Source organism: Aquarana catesbeiana, linkage group LG11, assembly GCF_042186555.1.
Source record: "Aquarana catesbeiana isolate 2022-GZ linkage group LG11, ASM4218655v1, whole genome shotgun sequence".
NCBI lineage: Eukaryota > Metazoa > Chordata > Amphibia > Anura > Ranidae > Aquarana > Aquarana catesbeiana.
This window is the reverse complement of record NC_133334.1, coordinates 231,118,986-231,144,209: the sequence shown is the minus strand read 5'-3', so window position 1 is coordinate 231,144,209 and position 25,224 is coordinate 231,118,986. Positions and strand designations below refer to the sequence as shown.

General features: G+C 44.2%; 1 protein-coding gene across 1 annotated transcript in view; it reads left to right on the top strand.

The window, feature by feature from the left end:
* Positions 1–13,738: 13,738 nt before the first annotated feature.
* Positions 13,739–25,224, top strand: part of LOC141111742 (5-hydroxytryptamine receptor 3A-like) — a 59,585-nt gene continuing 48,099 nt past the window's right edge. The window contains exons 1-3 of the mRNA XM_073603882.1: positions 13,739–13,925; positions 21,710–21,858; positions 25,027–25,200. Coding sequence (XP_073459983.1) covers positions 13,739–13,925; positions 21,710–21,858; positions 25,027–25,200 — 510 coding nt within the window. The remainder of the gene's footprint in view (positions 13,926–21,709; positions 21,859–25,026; positions 25,201–25,224) is intronic.

Here is a 25,224-nt window from a genome sequence, read left to right as displayed (position 1 = left end):
CATAACAAAAATTTAAAAAACAAATGGGGATTTGACGTATGATCCTACAGAAATATCTAAAACTTTTCATACCTATTATTCTAAATTGTATAATATAAACATACAACAAGGGAATAAAGAAAAGGAAGAGAAGGGGGAAAAGATTAGAAAATATATAAAGGAAACAGCTTTACCTATGTTCCCTAGAGAACCATTTGAGCATCTGGAAAAAGAAATCTCATCAGGAGAGATTCAACAAGTTATTTCCGAACTGGTCCTGGGGAAAAGCCCAGGACCGGACAGATTTACTTCCAGATTCTACAAGACATTCCAGGATATAATGATACCTATTCTTAAAAAAACATATAATTCCATATCCAGCACACAAACTTTTGTACCACAAAGTACAGAAGCTCATATTATATTAATTCCAAAACCAGAGAAAGATCACACATTATGTAACAACTATCGTCCAATTTCTCTGACTAACATAGATATAACACTATATTCAAAAATTATCTCTAACAGATTAACACCTATCTTACCTGGACATATAAAGTTAGATCAGACGGGCTTTACAAAAGGACGAGAAACTAGGGATAATTTTATAAAAACTTGCACATTGGTGGAATATCTTCAGAGAGCCGCCATCCCAACTTGTCTTCTAGCTGTCAATGCAGAGAAAGCATTTGACAGAGTGGGATGGCGGTTCTTAGAGGAAACATTAGTCCAGATAGGAATGGGCCCTAAAATGCTTGGTAGGATTGTCACATTGTACTCCAACTCAAGAGCTAAGGTAAGAACAAATGGAATATTATCAAATTATATAAAAATATCAAATGGAACTCGTCAGGGATGCCCCCTATCTCCTTTGTTATATATATATATTGGTAATGGAACATCTCATTACGGCAATAAGAAAAAATAAAGATATTAAAAGGATAAAGGTTAAAGATAAAGAATATAAGACAGCTGTATATGCAGACGAATTTAAACGATTTGGGGAAATAAGTAACTTTAAAGTTAATTATGAGAAATCAGAGTTGTTGAATGTATCGTTAACAGAAAGAACATACTTACTTTTGCAAAAAGATTTTCCATTTAAATGGAAACAAGAAGCGATTAAGTACCTGGGAATATATATCCCGAATAATTTGAATCAATTGCAGGACTTGAATTACAGTGCGACAATCCGAGAAGTAATTAAATTATTACAAAAATATGATAAAATAACTTATTCATGGATAGGAAGAATACATATAATATAAATAGATATATTACTTAAATTATTATATATTTTTCAAACAGTACCCCTAGTCCCTCCTAGAAAATTGATGTTGGAATTAGGAAAAGCAGTAGTAAGTTTTATCTGGGCTCAAAAAACCCCCCGAATAAAAAGAGAAATTTTAATTAGAACAAAAAAAAAATGGAGGTCTAGCACTACCAGATTTTTCAAAATATTTACAAGCAGCATCATTAACTAGTATTATTGATTTGTATCATAACAAGGTAACTAAACAATGGGTTAAGCTAGAAGAAGAAATAATAGGACCACAACTTAGATTTTAGCCCTGGATAAAACCCCATTTAAAACCAAAAAAAAAAATTAACAATTTTCGTAAGAGCTGCACTAAAAATATGGTATACTGTAATAAAAAAGGGGAAACTCTCCACCATGATCGGTCCTATGACCCCATTGTTTTCCAATCCAGAATTTCCAGGCAGCTTTAGAAACCACAAATTACTTAAAATGGAATATATTGGAGAGCGCAAGGGTGGTACAGATCTTGGAGGATGGTAAATTACCTAAACAGCAAGATTTGGGACCTGAATATAAAAATAAATGGTTACAATACCACCAATTAAAGACATTCATTGAGGTAAAAATACCCTCGATAAAAAGACCAAAATCCAAATTTGAAAAAATATTAACGGAGGAACAAAAACCGACTAAAAAAAGATATATGATCTATTACTCCCTTCTGGTTCTCTCAGAGAGTTAACAGGAATGAAAAAATGGGAAGAGGAAATTGGAAACCCTATATTAGAGGAAGAATGGGATTTTTTTTTTTAAATAATACATAAGTCACCTACAGCAATCAAATATCAAGAGAGAAATTACAAATTAGCAATGAGATGGTATTGGAGTCCAGTAGCCTTGAATATAATTAATAAAGGAAATACAGAGATTTGTTGGAGATGTAAGGTAGGAAGAGGGACTATGGATCATATTTGGTATGGGTGTCACATGGTGAGGAACTTCTGGAATAAGAAATATGAGATCTATCATAAAGTGTCAGGAATGGAAATGAGTCCAAGCTTAAACATCTCGATATTCTCTCTTACGTCAGACTCAACACAAGCGATTAAAACAGATATTCTCCACCATATGACAACGGCAGCTAGAACATTAATAGCACGAAAATGGAGGGAAACAAATAGTCCAACAGTGACGGAATGGATATGTGAAATGAACGAAATTCAATATAAGGAAAAACAAATAAGAATGTTATATAAAAAACCAAATGCCAGAAATATGGCAAAAATGGGATGAATTTCGGTCCTCAACAGGAATGGTAGAGTATCTTTAAGTTGAAGACAACAGGTGGCCCATGAGGGGGCATAGGGGGTAGGGAGGAGGGGGGTCGCGAGATAGGTGATGAGAGAGGGGCATTACAAAGATGTCCTTTTTTTTTTCCCTCAATTTTATGAGTAAAGTGGGGTGAAAGGTTGGTGAAAGATTTGAATGATGTAAGAGTAATAGGAAATTAACGTAGGAATATTTAGATATGAAGGAAGGAAATAAGGAAAGTAATGAGTAATAATCATGATCCTTTATTGATTTTTAAATGAAGAAAACCATGTATGTTTTAATGAATGTTGTATGATGTTCAATTGTTAATACTTTTTAAAAAATTTTATAAAAAGAAATTGACAACAAAAATATATATTTTTTTGTTTCCTGTGTAGCTAGATCTCACTGCAGGCCAATCCCGGTGTATGTATTCAAATACACTTTCAGGCAGGCAGGCAGGCCAGGCAGGCGATTCAGTGATCTGCAGTGCATAAAATATATATACAGTGTCCTATATTTATATATCCACTGCATTCTAGTCTAGCCAAGCCTATATCTGACTGCAGGTAGTTCCCGGTGTACGTTTTCAAATACACTTTCAGGCAGGCAATTCAGTGATCTGCAGTGCATAAAATATATATACAGTCGCCTACATATATATATATATATATATATATATATATCCACTGCATTCTAGTCTAGCCAAGCCTATACCTGACTACAGGCCATTCCTGGTGTACCTTTTCAAATACACTTTCAGGCAGGCAGATGATTCAGTGATCTGCAGTGCATAAAATATATATACTGTCTCCTACATATATATTCACTGCATTCTAGTCTAGCCAAGCCTATATCTGACTGCAGGTAGTTCCCGGTGTGCGTTTTCAAATACACTTTCAGGCAGGCAGGCAGGTGATTCAGTTATCTGCAGTGCATAAAATATATATACTGTCTCCTACATATATATCCACTGCATTCTAGTCTAGCCAAGCCTATACCTGACTACAGGCCGTTCCTGGTGTACGTTTTAAAATTACACTTTCAGGCAGGCAGGCAGGTGATTCAGTGATCTTCAGTGCATAAAATATATATACAGTCTCCTCCATATATATATCCACTGTTTTCTAGTCTAGCCAAGCCTATATCTGACTGCAGGTAGTTCCCGGTGTACGGTTTCAAATACACTTTCAGGCAGGCAGGCAGATGATTCAGTGATCTGCAGTGCATAAAATATATATACTGTCTCCTACATATATATCCACTGCATTCTAGTCTAGCCAAGCCTATACCTGATTACAGGCCGTTCCTGGTGTACGTTTTAAAATACACTTTCAGGCAGGCAGGCAGGTGATTCAGTGATCTGCAGTGCATAAAATATATATACTGTCTCCTACATATACAGTATATCCACTGCATTCTAGTCTAGCCAAGCCTATACCTGACTACAGGCCATTCCTGGTGTACGTTTTCAACGACACTTTTAGGCAGGCAGGCCAGGCAGGTGATTCAGTGATCTGCAGTGCATAAAGATATATATATATATATATATATATATATATATACAGTCTCCTACATATATATCCACTGCATTCTAGTCTAGCCAAGCCTATACCTGACTGCAGGCCATTCCTGGTGTAATTTTTCTAGTAAACTTTAGGCAATGTTTTGCTAATCCAATTTTACAGCATGTCTGGAAGGCCACCAAGGAAAGGCAGATGCTCACAGGCCACTAAAAGAGGGCAAGCAGGCTCTGTGTCTACAGCCAACAGTGCTGGTCGTGGACACGGTGCATCCTCAGCACATGGTCGTGGGGCACGCTTGTCCTTTTTTTCGGGCAGCTGGCCGCGTTGAGCCACAACATGCAGAAGAGTTGGTAGAGTGGATTACAAAGCCGTCCTCATCCTCCTCGTCCTCTGTCACCCAAGAGAAGTTTGGCTGCCAATGCAGCTGCCAAAGCAGCCTATTCCAATGGCTCAATGGCATCAGTCACTCCTTCCCTAGCCCCGCCATCATGTCCTGAGGAGTCCCCCGAACTGTTCGACCACAGTGTCGGGTACATGCTGCATGAGGATGCGCAGCGTTTTGAGGGCTCTGATGATGGTAGCCAGGTTGAGGATGAAGGCAGTAATGTGAGCCCAGAGAGAGGGGGTGCCCAAGAAGGACAAGAAACTGGCAGTCATGTTCCCCAGCTGCAGCATACTGCCAGGTTTGCTCCAGTGGTGAGGAGGGAGGGGATGATGAGGTCACTGACTCTACATGGGTGCCTGATAGAAGAGAGGAGGAGGAGGAGGCACATCTCTAACGAGGCAGGATGCCTTCCAGGGGCCAGCTTAAGGACAGCCAACCGACTGCATCACACCACAGAGCTCCGCATGTGCAGGGCGCTGCTGACTCTGCGCGTTTTTTCAAAAGTTCTGTCTGCTGTTTGCAACATAAGTCTGAAGGGTATCAAGCATGGCCAAAACAGCAGCCGCTTGGGCACCACGTGCTTGACCAGACATATGTCGAGCTCCCATGCAGTCAATTGGCAACAGTACTTAAAAGACCCACACCAAAGAACACGGCGGACCTCTCCTTGCTTCTCATCAGCTGGGATCTCCAACCCCACTATACCTTCAGTCCTCTCAGAGACCTGCACTGAGAGGAATGAAGGTGTAGAATTAGGTGTCCCAAGCACTTCCGGTCAATCTGCTAGCGGTACACCTAAATCCGATTGTAGCAGGCAAATTTCTCTACCCCAGTTGCTGAACTGGTGAAAGAAATTTGGTCCCAGCCATCCACATGCTCAGTGGCTGAATGCTAGTTTGGCTAAATTGCTAGCACTCCAACTGCTTCCTTTTCATCTGGTAGTCTCATCTGGTAGCCCCCTTTCGAGAAATTGTGGAATGTGCAGTACCTCAGTGGCAGGTTCCCAAACGCCATTTTTTTTCTCAGAAGGCCATTCTGGCTCTCTACCGGCATGGGGAAGGCAATGTCTTGGCCTCGTTGGACAGGGCGGTCAGTGGTAAGGTGCATATTACCGCTGAGTCATGGTCCAGCAGGCATGGACAGGGACTTTACCTTTCTTTCACGGCGCACTGGGTAACCCTGCTGGCAGCTGGGAAGGATGCAGGACAGGGTGCAGTAATGTTGGAGCTTATTCCATTACCACGCCTCCAAAATGCTGGTAGTGGTGATTCTGCCACACCTCTCTCCTCCACTCCCTCCTCTTCATCTTCTTCTATGGCCTATTCCTGTGCAAATTTGTCCTCGGAACCAGCGGTGCTCCGTAGGCGTTCTAGGGGCTACTCAGGCAAAAAGATGCCATGCGGTGCTTGAGTTGGTCTGCTTAGGGGACAGGAGCCAGACTGGGGCAGAGATTCTGGCAGCTCTGCCGGGGCAGGCTCAGAGGTGGTTGACGCCATGCCAGCTTCAGCCAGGAGTGGTGGTTTGCGACAATGGCACCAACCTCCTCTCCGCCCTCCGACAGGGACACTTGACCCATGTTCCCTGTTTAGCTCACATCCTTAATTTGGTGGTGCAGCAGTTCTTGTGCAGGTACCCGGGCTTACAGGATCTCCTGAGGCAGGCCAGGAAAGTCTGTGGGCCTTTCCGCCGGTCATATAATGCCAGCGCTCGGCTGGCTGACCTTCAAAAGGAATGCAACCTACCCAAGAACCGCCTCATCTGTGACATGCCCACCAGGTGGAACTCAATGTTGGCAATGCTGCAGCGGCTGCACACACAGCAGAGGGCCATCAATGAGTACCTGTGCGAGTATGGCACCAGGACAGGGTCAGGGGAGCTTGGCTTTTTTTCTCCACACCAGTGGCTACTGATCAAGGATGCATGCACTGTCCTGTCACCATTTGAGGAGGCCACGAGGATGATGAGCAGTGACAGTGCATGCATCAGTGATACTGCTCCTCTTGTCTTCCTGTTGGAGCACATGCTGTGTGGAATAATGGACAGGGCACTTGAGGCAGAACAGAGGGAGGAAGAGGAGGACTTCCTTACCTCTCAAGGCCCCCTTTATCCAGACAGTATTCCTGCAGGTCCGCCTATCACACAGGAAGAGGAGGAGGAAGATTGTGTCAGCATGGAGGGGGAGCCTGGCACTCAGCATCAGCAGCAGTCTTCAAGGGATCGTTTTCCGTCCCCAGAAACCCATGGACTTGTAAGTGGCTGGGAGGAGGTGGCTGCGGATCATGTCGTCCTTAGTGACCCAGAGGACTCCGGACCGAATGCCTCAGCAAACCTACGCTGCATGGCCTCCCTGATCCTGCAAAGCCTGCGAAAGGACCCTCAGATTTGTGGTATCAAGGAGACGGATCAGTACTGGCTGGCAAACCTTCTTGTTCCACATTACAAGGGTAAGGTTGCGGAACTTATCCAGCCTTCGCAAAGTGAGCAGAGGATGAAACATCTTCCGGAGGCCTTGCAGAAAGGTTTGTGCAATGCGTTTCCAGAGCCTGGGAGGTTACAATTTCCTGGTCCTCCTGGACAACGTGTTGCTGAGGCTTCAGTCAGTCACAGAAGGAGCGGTGGAGAAGGTGGCCGTCTGACCGATGCATTCAGACAATTTTTTAGTCCGCAGCCCCAAGGTTTGATCGGTTCCAGCAACCATTGCCAGCGTCTGATTTACATGGTGCAGGAATACCTTGGGGCAAGATCAGACTTGGAGGCCTTTCCAACCGAAAATCCACTGGGTTACTGGGTCTTGAGGATGGATCACTGGCCAGAGCTTGCACAGTATGCAATTGAGCTACTGGCCTGTCCTGCATCCAGCGTTCTATCTGAATGCACATTTAGTGCTGCTTGAGGCTTTGTAACCGATCACAGAGTGCGCCTGTCCACAGACTCGGTTGATCGGCTCATCTTCATAAAAATTAATCAATCTTGGATCACCAGCTACCAAGCACCTGATGCTGATGTAACCGATTCATTTTTTTATGAATGTGAGATCCATTGAAGACTGCTTATGCTGATGCTGAGTGACTATCCTATTCCTCCTCAATGTTCATGTTGATAGCTTCTAAGAAAATTTTTGGTTCTGGGCACCAGCACCAGTTCCTAAAGCCCAATTTTTCTGCCCCTGTTTAACAGGGGCGTGTAATTACAATTTTTGCTGTAATATTTCACAGCAGGGCACATTCCTGCACTCAAATAGAGTATCTGTGAGGGGTTGCAGTGTTGTGGCACCACCATCATTACCGCCGCCTAAGGCCCAATTTTTCTGCCCCTCTTTAACAGGGGCGTGTAATTACATTTTTTGCTGTAATATTTTGCAGCAGAGATCGTTCCTGCACTCAACTAGAGTATCTGTGAAGGGTTGTGGCACCAGCACCAGTGCCTAAGGCCCAATTTTTATGCCCCTGTTCAACATGGGCGTGTAATTACAATTTTTGCTGTAATATTTCACAGCAGGGCCCGTTCCTGCGCTCAACAAGAGTATCTGTGAGGCTTTACAGTGTTGTGTCACCACCACCACCGCCGCCTAAGGCCCAATTGTTCTGCCCCTGTTTAACAGGGGCACGTAATTACAATTTTTGATATAATAGGCTCGTTCCTACGCTCAACAACAGAATCTGTGAGGGGTTACAGTGTTGTGGCACCACCACCACTGCCTAAGACCCAATTTTTCCGCTCCTGTTTAACAGGGGCGTGTAATTACAATTTTTGATCTAATATTTCACAGCAGGGCCCGTTCCTGCGCCCACCAAGAGTAATGCCGCGTACACACGATCGGAAATTCGTCCAGCAAAAGACCGATGAGAGCTTTTGGTCGGAAAATGCAAACGTGTGTATGCTCCATCGGACTTTTGCTGGCCGAATTTTAGCCAGCAAAAGATTGAGAGCATGTTCTCAATTTTTCGTTCGGAAAAAGTTCCTATCCGAAAATGTGATCGTCTGTAGCAATTCCGACGACCAAAATTCCTACGCATGCTCGGAAACAATTCGACGCATGCTCGGAAGCATTGAACTTCATTTTCTCGGCTCATCCTAGTGTTGTACGTCACTGCGTTCTTAACGGTCGAAAGTTTCAGCGAACTTTTGTGTGACTGTGTGTATGCAAGGCAAGCTTGAGTGGAATCCCGTCGGAAAAGCCATCATATCTTTTTCCGACCAAAATCCAGATCGTGTGTACGCGGTATAAATGTGAGGGCTTACAGTGTGGTGGCAACACAACCACACCACCACCAAAGGCCCAATTTTTCTGACCCTGTTCAACAGGGGCATGTAATTGAAATTCTTTATATAATATTTCACAGCAGGGCCCATTCCAGCGCCCACCAAGAGTAACTGTGAGAGCTTACACTGTTCTGGTACCACAAACACCTAAGGCCCAAATTTCTGCAGAGTATATAGGGCAGGCCGTATAGTATATACAGGCGGTACCCTACTTTCAAACATCTGACTTACAAACGACTCCTACTTACAAACGGAGGGAGACAACAGGAAGTGAGAGTAAATCTACCCCTAGGAAGGGAAATTCTATCCTGTAAGAGTTAATATGAGAAAAAGGTGTCTCCACTGATGCTTTATCACCAATCCTTGTTTCCCTAAAAACCCCAAATTTTCAAAATCCAATTGTCATTGGGACAGAAAGTGAGGTGAAATCTTCTGAACAGGGGCACAGACAGCAAAAAAAATGTTACAGGGGTGATGATAACCCTTCCCTATGTTATCCAAAAAGCTTAAAAATAGATTTTTTGGCTGGAGCTACACTTAAAAATGTACCTGTTCCAAATGAAAAACAGATTCAACTTAAGAACAAACCTACAGTCCCTATCTTGTTTGTAACCCGGGGACCGCCTGTATACTGCTGTTCAAAATATATAGGACCTGGGGGCCCCACGCCTTTTCTTTTTTTTATTTGGGTGCTGGGTTCCCCTTAATATCCATACAAGACCCAAAGGGCCTGGTAATGGGCTGGGGGGTTACCCATGCCGTTTTTCTCAATAATTTTCATCCATATTGCCAGCTTTAAATTACTTTTATTCCTTTAGAAATGTCATTTTGTGCAGGGACTATTCTAAACACGAGAAATACGCGCCACTTTACAGGCATACTATAGACACCCCCTAGGTACGATATTTAAAGTAATATTTCACTTTTATTTTTTTACTTTAAGCATCATTAAAATCACTGCTCCCGGAAAAATGGCAGTTTTTAAAACTTTCTTTTGCATTGATACATGTCCCCTGGGGCAGGACCCAGATCCCCAAACCCTTTTTAGGACAATAACTTGCATATTAACCTTTAAAATTTCTCATGTTCCAGTCCCATAGACTTTAACGGTGTTCGAATGTTTGCACAAACTTTTGGTCCGTTCGCATGTTCTGGATGCGAACCGAACCGGGAGGGGGTGTTTGGCTCATATCTAATGCTTACTGACCACAGCCAAAAAGGGTTTCAGTATGGGACAATCCCCCATATGTGGAGAAGCGTTCCTCTCTGCCCACAACCCTACCAGCACAAATCGGAAGTCGATGGATAGATCCTGAACAGGGTCACCGGTACCTGATACCACCGTGAAAGTATTTTATAATTATTCTCTTGAGTCTTTGACTACACTGAGCTTGAGTGTGTTAGGTAATATAGGTGGTTCAATTGTTCATTATTAAACTCACACTGGAGGTCTCTTTCCCACTCTCTAATGTAAATTGGTTTAGGGCTAGGCTTGGTTGCTTCAAATAATTTGTAAAGGGCAGAGATCATGTGTACCAGAGTTTCTTGATCAGCCCAAAGGCTTTCAAAATCTGTAAGCCTAGCTCTAATCTATGACTCATGATGCTGCAACGTGACAAAGTTAGCAAGCTGGCGGTGTCTCCAAAAATCAAAGGGGTAACTGCCATAGCGCTCCCTAAGGATAGTAAGCGGAACTAAAGTGTGTCCCTGCACAAAGCGCTTTAAGCATCATCCGCGTAAGCAGAGAGCTTATGTTCTGTGGGGCCTACAGGGCCCCTCTGATGTTTGGATTTGATCTTATTCTCCGCAGCAAGTGCTCCAGGACCAGGGCAAATACTAGGGGTGAGAGTGGACACCCCTGCCTCGTGCCATTCCGATTAGGGAACACTGAGGATAGACCACCATTCACCTTTACCTGTGAACGGGGGGGGACGTGTAAAGTGCTGTCATCCATCACAACATATGCGGGCCTAGGCCTAGCCTCCCTAGCACAGTCCTAAGGAAATCCCAGTCCACACGGTCAAGCGCCCTCTCCGCGTCAGTTGAAAGAATTAAATAGGCAGGCAGATGATCGTGTGTACGGGCCCAATGAATGAGCTGGAGAGCTCTGATGGAGTTGTCTCTTGCCTCCTGCCCTACTATAAACCCTGTCTGGTCAGGGTGGACTATCATAAGGAGGAGGTGTTTAAGACGATTGGCCAGGATCTTAGCAAATAGCCTCAGGTCCGTTTTCAATAAAGAAATCGGCTAGTAATTCTGTGAGAGGCTATGATCCTTCCCCTTCTTCGGTAGGACTGAGACGTAAGCTAGCGAAGCCCCCAGCGGGAAGTGCTCAGTAGTAGCAAGAGAGTTAAAAGACGTACACATGGGGGCCTGAAGTTGTGTGAAAAACATTAAGTAGTAGGGCTTCATGTATCCGTCAGGACCAGGACTCTTTCTGTTAGGGAGAGAGTGCACCGTAGCCAGCAGCTCGGTGTGCCTTATAGGAAGTTCCAAATCCGTCTGCTGCTCAGAGGACAAGCTAGGGAAGCCTGAGGAGGAAAGATAGGCCTCGATGCGTGCTTGCTTCTGTGCTGTGTCTGTTGGGGAGGCATTCAAGTCTAAGTCATACAGGGCCGCATAATAGTCACGAAACATTGATGCAATTCTTGAGGTGTGCTGGACCAGTTCACCTGAGGAGTGTAGTTTCTGAACATGTGATGACATGTGATGTTTTTCCTAAGCGCCCGAGCCAACATCCTCCCACATTTGTTACCGTACTCGTAGTACTTGTGTGCCACATATCGCAACCGCCGTCTAATTCGGTAATCTAAGAGTTTAGAAGAGTGTGCGTAATTCTGTCAAGCGTCAGAGCTCCTCTGGATCCACTGTACGCTTATGACCCAGTTCGGCTTGTTGCAGGGCCCTGAGGACCTGCTGAAAATCAGCTTGCCTCTCCCTCTTCAGCTTGGAGCCCCAAGCATTGAAGGAGCTTCGCACTTCCGCCTTGTGGCCCTCCCACAATATCCCGTCGGTGACCTCCCCATTAGGTTTTTCAATAAAGTAGTTGGTTAAACTCTCCTCTATCCCTGTCACTACCCTGATATCATCCAGCAGGTTCTCATTAAGCTTCCAATGCCAGGCCCTGGCCGATTGGTGAGGCAATGAAAGCATGAGGGTCACTGGAGCAGCGTGTCACGTCACAACATTCTCCGTCACGCTTCAGATGCTTGCCGTATAGCCACGCCCGACATGTTACGTCAGAAACGACTTATTCATGGGATTCCATGGAGTTTTGTGATGTGATAACCTTTGGCTTGTTTTGGATTTGACACATGTGAGTGCAACAGTGTGAGATTGTTTTAGCTTTTAATAAATTGGTTTGTGCTATATCACACTATTGGAGCGTCTTTTCATTTGCATGTGGAACAATCATTTCTTGAGGAAAAAGGAATTGTGACATACACGCTTGGAGTTTGGAGATCTAGTTTAACCCCTAATAGTGTGGATTGAGGTGAGTTATGCCAAACACGAGAGTGGGAGGCAAATGCAGCTGGTGATTGCAAGTCTTTAAGTGGGAGTGGAAGCACAAGCACAGAGGTGTGGTGGATGATCACAAGAACAACATAGAGATTATTTGTTTCTACACCATTCATCGCATTATTCACAATTTCATGGACTATTTATCAGCACTTGAGCAATAGATACTTAAATGTTTCACATTTGTCACAGGGTGTTCTTTTTTGTAACATGGCATGTAATATATGTTTATATTATTCATCTATAATCTTTCACTGATTATTCAGGTGTCACTAATATTTGTTGATATCACTAGCATATTTATATTTGAATTATTGTGTATTTATCTTCATAATGTTTTCTGGTGCATTTGTTGTTCCATTAGAGCGCCATTATTTATTCCACTATTTTTAAAGCGGAGGTTCACACAAAAATTGAACCTCCGCTTTTCCGAACCCTCCCCCCCTCCGGTGTCACATTTGGCACCTTTCAGGGGGGAGGGGGGTGCAGATACCTGTCTATGACAGGTATATTCACCCACTTCCGGGCATAGACTCCCACGGGAGTCTATGCCTCTTCCTGTCCCGCCGCACTGTCTGCTGGGACACATACGGGTCCCAGAGACAGCACGGACCATTAAGATTGTGCTGCATGACTCGCGCATGCGCAGTAGGGAACCGGGAAGTGAAGCCGCAAGGCTTCATTTCCTGATTCCCATAACGAAGATGGCGGCGGCAGCATCCGAGGACCGAGGGACGGTTCGGCCTCGGGTGCCGACATCGCTGGACCCTGTGACAGGTAAGTGTCCATATTTTAAAAGTCAGCAGCTGCAGTATTTGTAGCTGCTGACTTTTAAAAAAACATTTTTCGTGGGACTCCCTCTTTAAGGTTTAAATATTGTTTACACATTTGTTTTATTTAAGTGGCAGCTGGAGGTTTTCTTTTATACACATTTATAATTTTTTCACTTATCCAGAAGCTTAGTGGTGGTAACACGGGTGTGAGGGCAGTGTACTTGTGAACCATCAGTTTTGCAGATTTGTGTGTATACCCCGTGAACCTTGGAATAGTAACTATAGTCCCTTGCTGGAGGGCACTTCATGCCTCGGAAATCGACCAATGCGTGGCGCTGAAGGGACCTGCGAAAGTGCCTCAGGAAAGCATAAGAATGCGTTGAGCGGTTTGCCGAGATGTCCAAGGTAGGGTCTGGACTGACATTAAAATCCCCTCCCAGGACCAGTTTACCCTCCCTAAAGTCAGCTAATCTATCTAAAACTGAGTCTACAAGGGGGGGGTGTGGCCTGCCGGGGAATGGAGTAGGACACACAAGAGAAGAGCTCCGTCCATTAATCCTTCTACCCACTAATCCTATCTCCCCAAGACATCCTGACAGACCCTACTCAGTGAGGATAAGATCGGGCACAAACCTTGGCATGTCTCCACCAAAGTCCCAGAGCGCTGCCATCACTAAACTAGATCAATACCGCCAGCTGGAACAGGACGGTGCTGGGGAAGATGGCGGCGCCAATGAGTACTGAACAGGCTGCATCGGGCAGAGATACAGAAAAGCTCCTGGAGGCAATTACTTTCTGCCGCACCTCATTAACGGCACAAATCAAGGAGGTTAAAGTTGACATCTCTCTCATGCGGCAAGATTTACAGAAACTTAGAGAGAGAGTCACGTCAGCTGAAACCCGAATTAGTGATGTGGAGGACGCCACCCCCCCCATTCCGAGCGGGTACCGATCGCATGCAATTGCAAATTTCCCAGCTTATCCATAAACAAGATGATATGGAAAATAGACTTAGGAGATGTAATCTCCGATTTATCGGCTTGCCTGAAGGAGCGGAGGGAAAAGATCCAACTACTTTTCTGGAACAGCTCCTCATTACCACTTATGGCCGCGAAGCCTTCTCCCCAACCTTTGCGGTGGAGAGAGCCCATCATATGCCCGCCAGAGCTCCTCCACAGGGGGCTCCACCCCGCATGTTTATCGCTAAGTTTTTGAACTTTAAAGATTGAGATGCGACTTTGAGGCTGGCCAGGGAGAGAGGTAATATTGAGCTTGGAAATTCCAGAGTTGCAATCTTTCCGGACTTCTCCGCTGATGTGCAGCGTCGCCGCCAAAACTTTACAGAAGCAAAGAGAAGACTCAGGATCAAGCACCTTAAATATTCTATGCTTTTCCCGGCTCGCTTCAGAGTAGAGAGAGATGTTCGGGTATTTTTCTTTGAAGATCCGAAGGAAGTTCTAACCTGGCTGGAACGCCCTGACTCCCCCAGAAGAGCAGCTGAATAGCCGTAGAATACCCTGTGACGGTTAGATGACACTCTCCACAACTCATGTGCCTTCCTGCTGTGACATTCGTCCTTCGGGGGATTGGAGACTTGGTATGTTCATGTTTCTCTTTCTATTCTCCCTCTCCTTGTTAGACTTTTCTACCTTGTTCCTGACCCCTGGAGAGACACTGTCATTTCTTGAATAACCCCCATCTTATATACTCTCCGATGGTGAACTAGAGCCCGCGTTGATACCTACCAGCTCTACAGATGCTATGTTCCTCACACCGTGAACTATTTGGGACATGAATATGGAGCACGCTCAGTCCTACATCTTACCTACTTAATGCCCCCCCTTAGCAACCAAGAAGAGTATTATCTCTGCCGGACCCAGAGATAACTTTACCTGCATATATCCCACTCTGCATCTGCGGTTTACAGTGCGGCGGTGGTTGACCTTATGTTTTTGGTCCATTAACCTTCCGGGTCCCTGGGATTTACCTATTCATGTAGCTTTATTACCCAAGGACATGATATGACCCCTTTTTTGGTTGCTATCTTATGTTTTGTTATGGGTTATGCCTGCATCAGTTGGGATCGATGCAGGGTGGGGTGGGGGGAAGGGTTGGTTAATGTTCTTATGTTAAATGGCAATACAAATGGTTTCATGGTAAATTTGCTATTAGTGAGACAGGATAATAATATCATATATTTGCAATGTGTTTCTTTACTCCTGTGACTAGCTTGTGACAGACATGGTGTATCAGACAGTTTATACTGTAGATGGGTAGGGTGGGCTAACCCTGATATATCACCTATACTCCCCTCTGTTAGATGGCCACGTTAAAACTACTTACCTGGAATGTCTGTGGTCTGGGTGATAGAGTGAAGAGATCTGCGGTGTTTACATTCCTAAAAAAACAGAGAGCAGATGTGGTGGTGCTGATCGAGACACGTAGGTGGCCGGCTCCAGATGGCTCTTAAGCGACCGTGGATAGGATGGGCGTATCATTTGACCCATTCATCCCAGGCTCGCGGGGTCTCGATCCTGATTGCCAAATCAGTGCACTTTGAACTTTGTGATATACTCTCTGATTCGCAGGGACTGTATGTATTCCTTTCGGCAAAGATATGGGGAGCCTTTTCTGATATTGGCATTTTATGTGCCCCCCATTTAGCTCTGCTATTATCTCTGAAGGGCTAATGTTCATGACTCGCTACCCCTCAACACAAGCGATCTGGTTGGGGGATTTTAACACTACTTTGAACCCCAGCCTTGACAGACCCCAGCCAGTGCCGTCACGCAGTACAGTTCCGACACACTCCAGGTTCTCCAGACTTATCTCCACTTTTAACCTTATTGATACTTGGCGCCACAAATTCCCCCTTACCAGAGCCTACTCTTGCTTCTCGACATCTCATAATACTATGTCCCGTATCGACCTTATACTTATAACAGCTGCTCTTGCTCCAAGACTGATAACGGCAGAGTTCTCCCCCAGATTACTGTCAGACCACAGCCCCTACTGGGTTACCTTCTCCATTCCAATGACAAACCTCCTCCCCTGTGGCGGCTGAACCCTTTTTGGCTCTCCTTATTATCAGAAGATGAAGAGCTCATGCGCTCTTGGACTAACTTTTTTTTGCTAGATCTACTTCCCCTGACATGGTATGGGAATCCTTTAAACTACATGCCCGTATGATATTAACCTCCCGAATCAATAGGTTCAAAACTGACTCTGTTGCTGCCCTAGATAGAGCTCTAAGTGACCTATCAACCACTGAGCGGCTGTATGTGGCTGACCCGTCTACTGCGAGAGCTGGCCAGCTTCGCTTACAGCCCAGAGTGGTAGATCAGCTCCAATATGAGGCAGCCAGACGCAAATTATTCTTTGCCAAACAGAAACTATTTGAGCATGGAGAAAAAGCAGGCAAACTACTAGCCTACCTAGTTCATAATGAAGACAAACCACCGACTGTTATTGCACTCACAGGCCCTGATGGAAATAAGATCACGGGTGGTTACCAACCGGTTTAGGGACTTCTTCTCACAATTGTACACTTCCCAGGAGATTAGATCAGCCGACCAACTCTCAGATTTACTGGCAGGAATTAACTTTCTGAAATTGACAGACACCCAAGTTGCTACTCTAGAGGCACCCCTCACATCCGACGAAGTGGCTATGGCAATCGCCAGTTTTCACAGATCTAAGGCTCCAGGATCTGATGGACTACCCATAGAATTTTATGCACAATATAGTGAAATACTCACCACTACATTGTGAACCCTTTATAATCATCTCTTTAAAACTTCTACCTTGCCCCCTTCTATGAGAGAAGCAACCATTGTTCGTATATCAAAACCGGGGAAAGGACCTAGGCCTCCCAGAATCGTATAGACCTATATCACTCTTGCAGGTGGATATAAAGATCCTTGCTAAAATTTTGGCACTCCGTTTGAATCAGGTGATACTGAGCCTAATCCATGCTGATCAAGCTGGTTTTATGCCGGGGCGTAACACCTCGTTCAACCTCAGGAGACTCTATATCAACCTGCAAGCGATGCATGCCGATGTCGGCTCCTGAGTCATTGTAGCCTTGGACACAGCCAAGGCATTTGACTCTGTAAAGTGGCAGTATCTCTGGGGCTGTCTTAGGGGGTTTGGCTTTGGCCCAAACTACATTAAATGGATTCAGCTATTATACCAGGCCCCAAAGGGTAGGGTTGTCGCCAATGGTTGGACCTCCCAGTCCTTCGATCTGACCAGAGGCACTAGACAGGGGCCCGTTGTCTCCCTTGCTATATGCCCTGGCAGCTGAACCCCTAGCAATTTCTATTAGAGACAACCCTATGATTCATGGTCTCCACCTGGGTTAGCTAGAGGAGAAAATTAGCCTCTACGCGGATGATACATTACTTTTTTTAGCTGACTCTGATGTCTCCCTACAAACAGCATTACAAACTATTGAATATTTCGGATCTTTTTCTGGTCTTAAAATTAATTGGGACAAATCTCAAATATTGCCCATAGATAGCTTCCCCTAAACTGCAAGAACACCTGCCATTGCAATGGGTCAGCTCTATTAAGTATCTGGGGGTGTCTGTTTCCAGGTCACCAGCCGATTACATCTCCCTGAACATAGAGCCTCTTTTTGCTTGAATTAAATCCAAGAGCCAGGTGTGGACTCGGCTGCCATTAGGGGTGTGGGGACGCATCAACGTCATAAAAATAATTTTGTTACCCAAGATACTATACATGCTCTATATACATACCCTTAAAGCACTTTAAATTAATGGAGGCCTTGCTTAAGACATTTGTATGGGGTAGTAATAGGCATAAATTGGCTTGGAAAGTACTCAAAAACACCACTGACTTGGGTGGAACAGCACTCCCAGATTTCAATTTATATTATCTTGCATCCCAATTGTCCCAATTATACCATATCGACAAAACCGTCAGAATCCGGTTTCTTACGCTCCTCTGCCCACAATGGGCCCAGCATACCACGGATCCCCTAACGGCAATCACAGTAGTAAGGGGCGGCAATGAATCTGAGGATAAACGCAAGTCACTCCTATATCACTTTAGATGCATATGGGACATCACCACTAAGTTAATCAAGATTCCCACATTTAATGATTATACCCCTCTCTAGCACAATAAATCACTACCTGAATTTCGACGGATCCCAGACATGGAGATGTGGAGCAAGAGAGGGGTATATTATTTACATCACATAATGTCTGAGGGGACTATTAAAACCTTTGAGGACCTCCAAAATCACTACATGCTTCCTAGATCTATGCATTATAGATTTCTCCAATTGAGCCATACAGCACGCTCCCAATTTTCCCCGACCCCCCCACAGCCTGCCTCTAATGTTTTGGTGGTGGTGATCAAGGGGTCAGACCCGCGCAGATTAATCTCTGATTTTTATATTATGCTCCTCACTCCATCGGCTACTGTATTGGCATACAACCTCAAACCAAGATGGGAGAGAGATGTGGGTCCGATGGAAGATGAGGAATGGAATGAGGCGCTGGATGCCTGCAAACGTGTTTCCCCTAAACTGTCTGATAGGCTATCGCAAATATATATCCTACATCGAGCATATCTTACCCCTCTTAGGGTCGCTCGTTTTAGACCTGAAACCACTACAGCCTGCTCAATGTGTACACAAGCGACTGGTACATTTTTCCATCTACTCTGACAGTGTCCTATACTTCAGAGTCTATGGAAACAGATCGTAGATTTCCTACATGACGATATGGGCTCTCCCCTGTCCCTAGACCCTAAACAATGCCTATTAGGCATTTTTTCTGACTCGGACCTTGACAAGTATACCAAACTGTTCCTTCATGAAACACTTTTTTCAGCTATTAAGGTTATTGCCCGACAGTGGATGAGGTCTACTCCCCCAAGCTTTTCTGAGTGGAAAGCAGACGTAAATACTACCCTACTGTACAAAAGATTTATGTATCTTAATAGAGGCTGTCCAGATAAGTATAATAAAACCTGGGACAGGTGGCTTAAGTCCTCTACCACATGCACGGACCGACTCTAAAGATTACAATTTATAGTATATCTGGTGCCTGCTCTTAACTAGAGATTTGTGAATGTTCTCATCCCGGTGCCCTTCCTCCACTCAATAATACTTGTATGAAGTATTTAGACTATACCTGCACCAATCCCATAGGTATTAATGTATGTATCCATTGTCTTTGCTAAATTTCCTTGCTATTATTATTGCCATGTACCTTGCAATGTTATGTTTCACTTGTACAGTGTTTAATAAAAAAAAAAAAAAAAACTGAGTCTACAAACGTCAGCTGTTGTGAGTTTGGGGCATATAGTGTCACAAATGTGTATACCTGTCCCATGATGGTGCCTTTTGAGAATACATAACGCCCTTGGGAGTCTGTATAGTGGTCTATGGGTTGAAATGGACAACTAACAAATGGATAGTGATAGCTGTAGATTTTGGTTTTGGGTAATTGCTAAGGTACCACTGTTGAAAAAGGTGGGAGGGTAATTTGGGAGACGAGCCATCTGCAAAGTGTGTCTCCTGCCGAAATAGCACCTGTACCCTCAGTTGCCTCAGTTCGAGCCACAGCCTATTACGCTTATTTGGAGAACAGAGACCACGAACATTGTATGACACTACCTTAACCGTAGCCATGGCAAATCAGGTGCAGGGTATCCAAAACGTAACCTCCTGAAGAGTCGAACCAGGTGTGACGAACAGCGGATCGATTTCCTAAAGACATGTAGAAAAAAGACATGTAAAAAAAAGATGCAGAAAAAATAAACAGGTCAGAACATAAAAAGATAACAATGTCAACAGAAAGATAGACCTAAGCGGAGTAACAAAGGGCCTCCTTTGGTCTAAAATCAACTGCATGCCTGACCCTGGAGGCCTCTCCGGCTGGAGGAAGCCACCCAGGTGAGGCATGATGCCCCTATCAGGGCCCATACCAAGAGAGGTATTTATATGGGGGAAACATGATCAGACATGTCCAGTCCGAGGTGTGCCAGCTCCTCACAGAGTGTTCCGCTGTACAATCCTATATGCAGTTTAGAACATACTGTGCTATTTTCTAAAGGAGACTAAGAGCTCCTAGTCAGAAGTGTAACTAGAACCTCCAGGGTTCTGGCGTAAGAAACTGAACCCCTGACTCTCCCCCTTCCATTAGAGTCCTGGGCTTCCAGTTCTGGGAGGGCATCCATGGACATCTCCCCAGAACCCTGCCTCCCGTGTGCCCCCTTGGTCACACATCCAGCGTGCACTGTGAATACTTTGTTCTTTGGACACAGCTGATCAAGGTAAAGGGCCAATCACAGCGGCCCTTTACCATGTGATCAGCTGAGCACATGTAAACAGACTTACTGGTTATTGGCAGTCCTTTCCTCCCATGCTGTGTCAGTACATTGTTTACACTGATAATCAGGGCACTGATCATCAGTGCCCTGATTATAAGTGCAGCCCCAACAGTGTCGCCTATAAGTGCCCATCAGTGTCACCTATCAGTGCCCATAAGTTTTGCCTATCAGTGCTGCCTATCAGTGTCCATCAGTGCTGCCTATCAGTGCCCATCAGTGGCAACTATCAATGCTGTGCTGATCAATGCCGCCTATCAGTGCTGCCTATCAGTGCTGCCTATCAATGCCCATCAGATTCTCACAGAGATTCCACCAAAAAATGAACCACATGAAGAGACTTGGAAGTGCACCTTACATGCGTGCCCACCACCACCATAAAGCCTCCTACCAAATGGATGTGATCCCCAATTACAGAGATCAACAGGGCATACAGTAGGGGGCCTCAAATCCTCAGCCGGAGTCTCCAAATCAAGTAAGTTTGGTTAGCAGGGTCTCAGTATAAAACATTACTTAGTAATCATCAGCACTCCAAAGGGAACTCAGATAGCCCTCATACAGGGAAAAGGAATACAGGCATCACCTAGCGTCAATACAGCTAGTACATGTATATTATTAAAAGCACAAAAGGTCCTCACATTGCTCAGGCAGATACAAGACAATCAGATAGTGGATGGCCTCGCCGACAACCGGCATCAGCGGATGTGATGATGTCACGTGTTTGTGGCCCCGCCCAACATGTTTCGTGTCACTGTGCGTCATCAGGGGTAACCAGAGCAAGGTTGTATGATAGCTATCCGAGTTCACTTTGGAGTTGTGACAATTACTAAGTGATGCTTTTCTACTGAGACCGCTGACCATACTTACCTGATTTGGAGACTGGCTGAGGATTTGAGGCTCCCTATGCCCTGTTGATCTCTGTAATTGGGGATCACATCCATCTGGTAAGAGGCTTTATGGTGGTGGTGGAAACACATGTAAGGTGCACTTCCTAGTCTCTTCACGTGGTTCATTTTTTGGTGGAATCTCTGTGAGAAGATCTACCTCAATTTATTCACAAAAACGTTTTATCACAGTTGTTCTGTTACAATATAGACTGACCACCTTTTAACCCATCACATTTCTGAACGTGTAATGATTGTTTTGCTTAATGTATATACACATAGAACAGATAGATAATTATGTTGAGTATACCATAAGAAGCACACTATTATTTGCATATGTATATGTAAATTGTTATCATTCTATAGGAAGAAAATGTTTTTGTTGATCAGTTAGCATACATCACAAATTAAAATTTGTTACATTTCCTTTTGTTTCTTCTTAGGTTTTTGCCCATGTTCTGCCTGCAATTACCTGGAACTATCAGAAGCTTTGAACATGTCTTCTGCTAATCTGACTGTGCGTCCAGTAAAAAACTGGGAAGACCCGACGATTGTGCAAGTTAACATAATTCTGTACACCGTTGTAAAGCTGGTGAGATCCTGTGGAACATTTAGAGTGCTTTCTACATAACTCAAGTTTGCAGCCTGGCTCTATAGAGTACACAGTCCAAACTCTATATGTGTCAAGTTGGCCTTGCCCGTTCATTTTGTGTTTATTCAGCCAACTGATAACTCCATTCACAAAAATGAGGCTGAAGGAGTTATACTCCCTGCTGGGATATGTATTCTGACAGTGGCACCCACAACTATTGTAAGTGCTGCTTCTCTGCTGGCCACCTCTTTCTGTAACTTCCTGGATTCCCTGCATGCTTTGCAGCTTCTCCTATGCTGTTTACTTTCTAAGGACTACATATCCCATGGTACCTTGCTGCCTTCAAGCAGGGATTCCTGTATTGACTCCACTTCTCAGCACCTCTGTAGTTCAGAAGGCAGGCTCTGTTAAATGTGTTATTCAGCAGCCTTTCAAGAGGGCATAGTGAATATGTGTATTGGCTTCAAGGAAGTAAATGTGTGGGGAGCTTCACAAAGTAAATTTTAAAACTTATACCTAAAATTTAAAAAGAGAAGGTGTACAAGGGAGCATCTAAATGCACACTGTAAAAAGATTTATTAGATAAAAGGTTTAAAATCCAAAACAGTACAGGCACATAAAAGTCCATGTCGGATGAGGCAGCACTCGTGCTGGATATAATCACGGCCACTCGGCTGGGTCCATGAGCCAGCTTGTTCACTGTGGAGGAACCAGACGGAGGGCTGGAACGCTGGTGAAGCACAGCGACTATAATTAAAAGTAATAGTAGTTGGTTCGAAGCAATAGTTTATATGATGTGGAAATGAATATATGATTTTACATTTTCACCATATACAGTTGGGTCCATATATATTTTGACACAGGCACAATTTTCATACTTTTGGCTCTGTATGCCACCAGATTAAAATTAAAACACAAAAAACCAAATGCATTTGAAGTGCAGACTTTCAGCTTTAATTCAAGGGGTTGAACATAAATATCAAGTACAAATTTTAGGAACTGCAACCATTTATGTACACAGGCTCAAATGTAATTGAACAAATGAATATAATCATAAATAACATTTTCATTTTTAATATTTTGTCGATAATCCTTTACTGGTAATGACTGCCTGAAGTCTGGAACCCATAGACATTACCAAAGACTGGGTTTCCTCCTTTCTGATGCTTTGCCAGCCTCTAACTGCAGCTAACTTCAGTTGTTCTTTGTTTGTGGGCCTTTCTGCCTTAAGTTTTGCCTTCAGCAAGTGAAATGTATGCTCAATTGAGTTGAGATTAGGTGATTGGCTCAGCCATTGCAGAATATTCCACTTATTTTCCTTCAAAGCTCCTGGGTTGCTTTTGCAGTGTGTTTTGGATCATTGTCCATCTGTATTGTGAGGCACCGTCTAATCAATTTTGCTGCATTTGGCTGAATCTGGGCTGACAGTATATCTCTTAACATGGCAGAATTCACCCGGCTGCTTCTGTCTTCTGTCACATCAACAATATACACCAATGACCCAGTGCCACCGGAAGCCATGCATGCCCATGCCATCACACTGCCTCCACCATGTTTTACAGATGACATTGTGTGCTTTGGATCATGAGCTGTTTCAAGCCTTCTCCACACTTTTTTCTTCCCGTCATTCTGGTACAGATTCATTTTAGTTTCATCCGTCCAAAGAATGCTTTTCCAGAACTAGTCTGGCTTTTAGATGTTTTTTGGCAAAGTCTAATCTATTTTTTCTATTCTTCAGGCATGTGAATGGTTTGCACCTTGTGGTGAACCCTCTGTATTTGCTCTAGTGAAGTTTTCTCTTGACTGTAGACTTTGAGAATGATACGGCCACCTCCTGGAGAGTGTCCTTCACTTGTCTGTGATGTTGTAAATGGGTTTTTCTTTACCATAGAGAGGATCCTGCGATCATCCGCCACTGTTGTCTTCTGTGGAGCTCACCGGTGCATTCTTCTTTCCTCAGAATGTACCAAACTATATATTTGGCCACTCCTAATGTTGCTGCTATCTCTCTGATGGATTTGTTTCATTTTTGAAGCCTTACAATGGCCTTTTTCACTTGCATGGACAGCTCCTTTGAACGCATGATGTAGGTTCACAACTGCAACATTGCGGTGGACAAATCTGACACCAATAAAGTGATCAGTGCTAAAAAAATGCACTGAAGCTGTAAAAATGACACTGGCAGGGAAGGGGTTAACATCAGGGGCAATCAAAGGATTAAGTGTGTTCCCTATGAGTGTTTTCTAACTGTGTGGGGGGATGGACTGACAGGAAGAACACAGAGATCGATGTTCCTGTATACAAGGAACAGAAGATCTCTGTGTACTTCCCTGTCAAAATGGGGATCTGCCTTGTTTACATAGGCAGATCCCTGTTCTGCCTCTCTGTAGAACGTTTTCGGGTGGCCGGCAAACATCGGGTTCGCCGACCCGCTGATTGGCTTCCCCTCTGTGCAGCCTCTGGCAGCGCGCATGCACCCACAGTATCTACTGCATGAAATGACATACAGGTACGTTGTTTCATGCAATAGAGCCGCCCTGCCGTAGTATATATGCGGTGGGCGGTCTTTAAGTGGTTAAAGTGTTACTAAACCCAGGACCCTGCATTCACTATATCTGGTCTCCCAGAGTACACAGAACATGGAAATGCAGTTATTTTCATAAATATAAACTGCTAAATACCTTTTCTCATCAGAAGTATATAAGTGGGGGAATTAGCGTGGCTGTATTATAGAGGGAAACACACTGGGTGGTATTGTAAATGAAGTAACTTTAATTGCCAGATAAGCAACAGTGGAAAATGATATTTACAAAAGTGGAGTAAACAGTTCTCTTGTTAGCATATAAGGCACAGATTTACAGTCCATTCACCAAAGATAAAGAATGCAGCTCAGTAAACTGGCACTGTAGTTATTATTCCTCTCTTCAGGCACATCAGTGGTATACAAGGCACATTTTGATTACTTGCCATAGGCTGCTGTCCATAAGCAGGTTTCCACAGATGCAGCAGTGTTCATAGGCAGTACTCCTGAGGAACCCTGTTCTGTCCCTGTAGGCTGGAACACTCTCCCTGAGTAAGGCCTAGCTTTCCCTCACAGGCAGTATACCTTTCCCTCACTCATTCCACACATTTCTCAAAATGATGGCTGGGCTCTCTTTTATATGGAAGCTAACAGAAAATGGTCGACAAAATCTGAGAGATCTTGGTACCAATCAGAACATGAGGCTTCTCCAAGATGGCTGCTGGAGACGAGTTAGAGAACAGTTAGAGCCTCAACAGGATTTCATAAAACGGCAGAAAAACACACATTCTGAATATAATATGACATTTCTGCATGAGAAAGTAAGTATCATACAATTGTAGCCC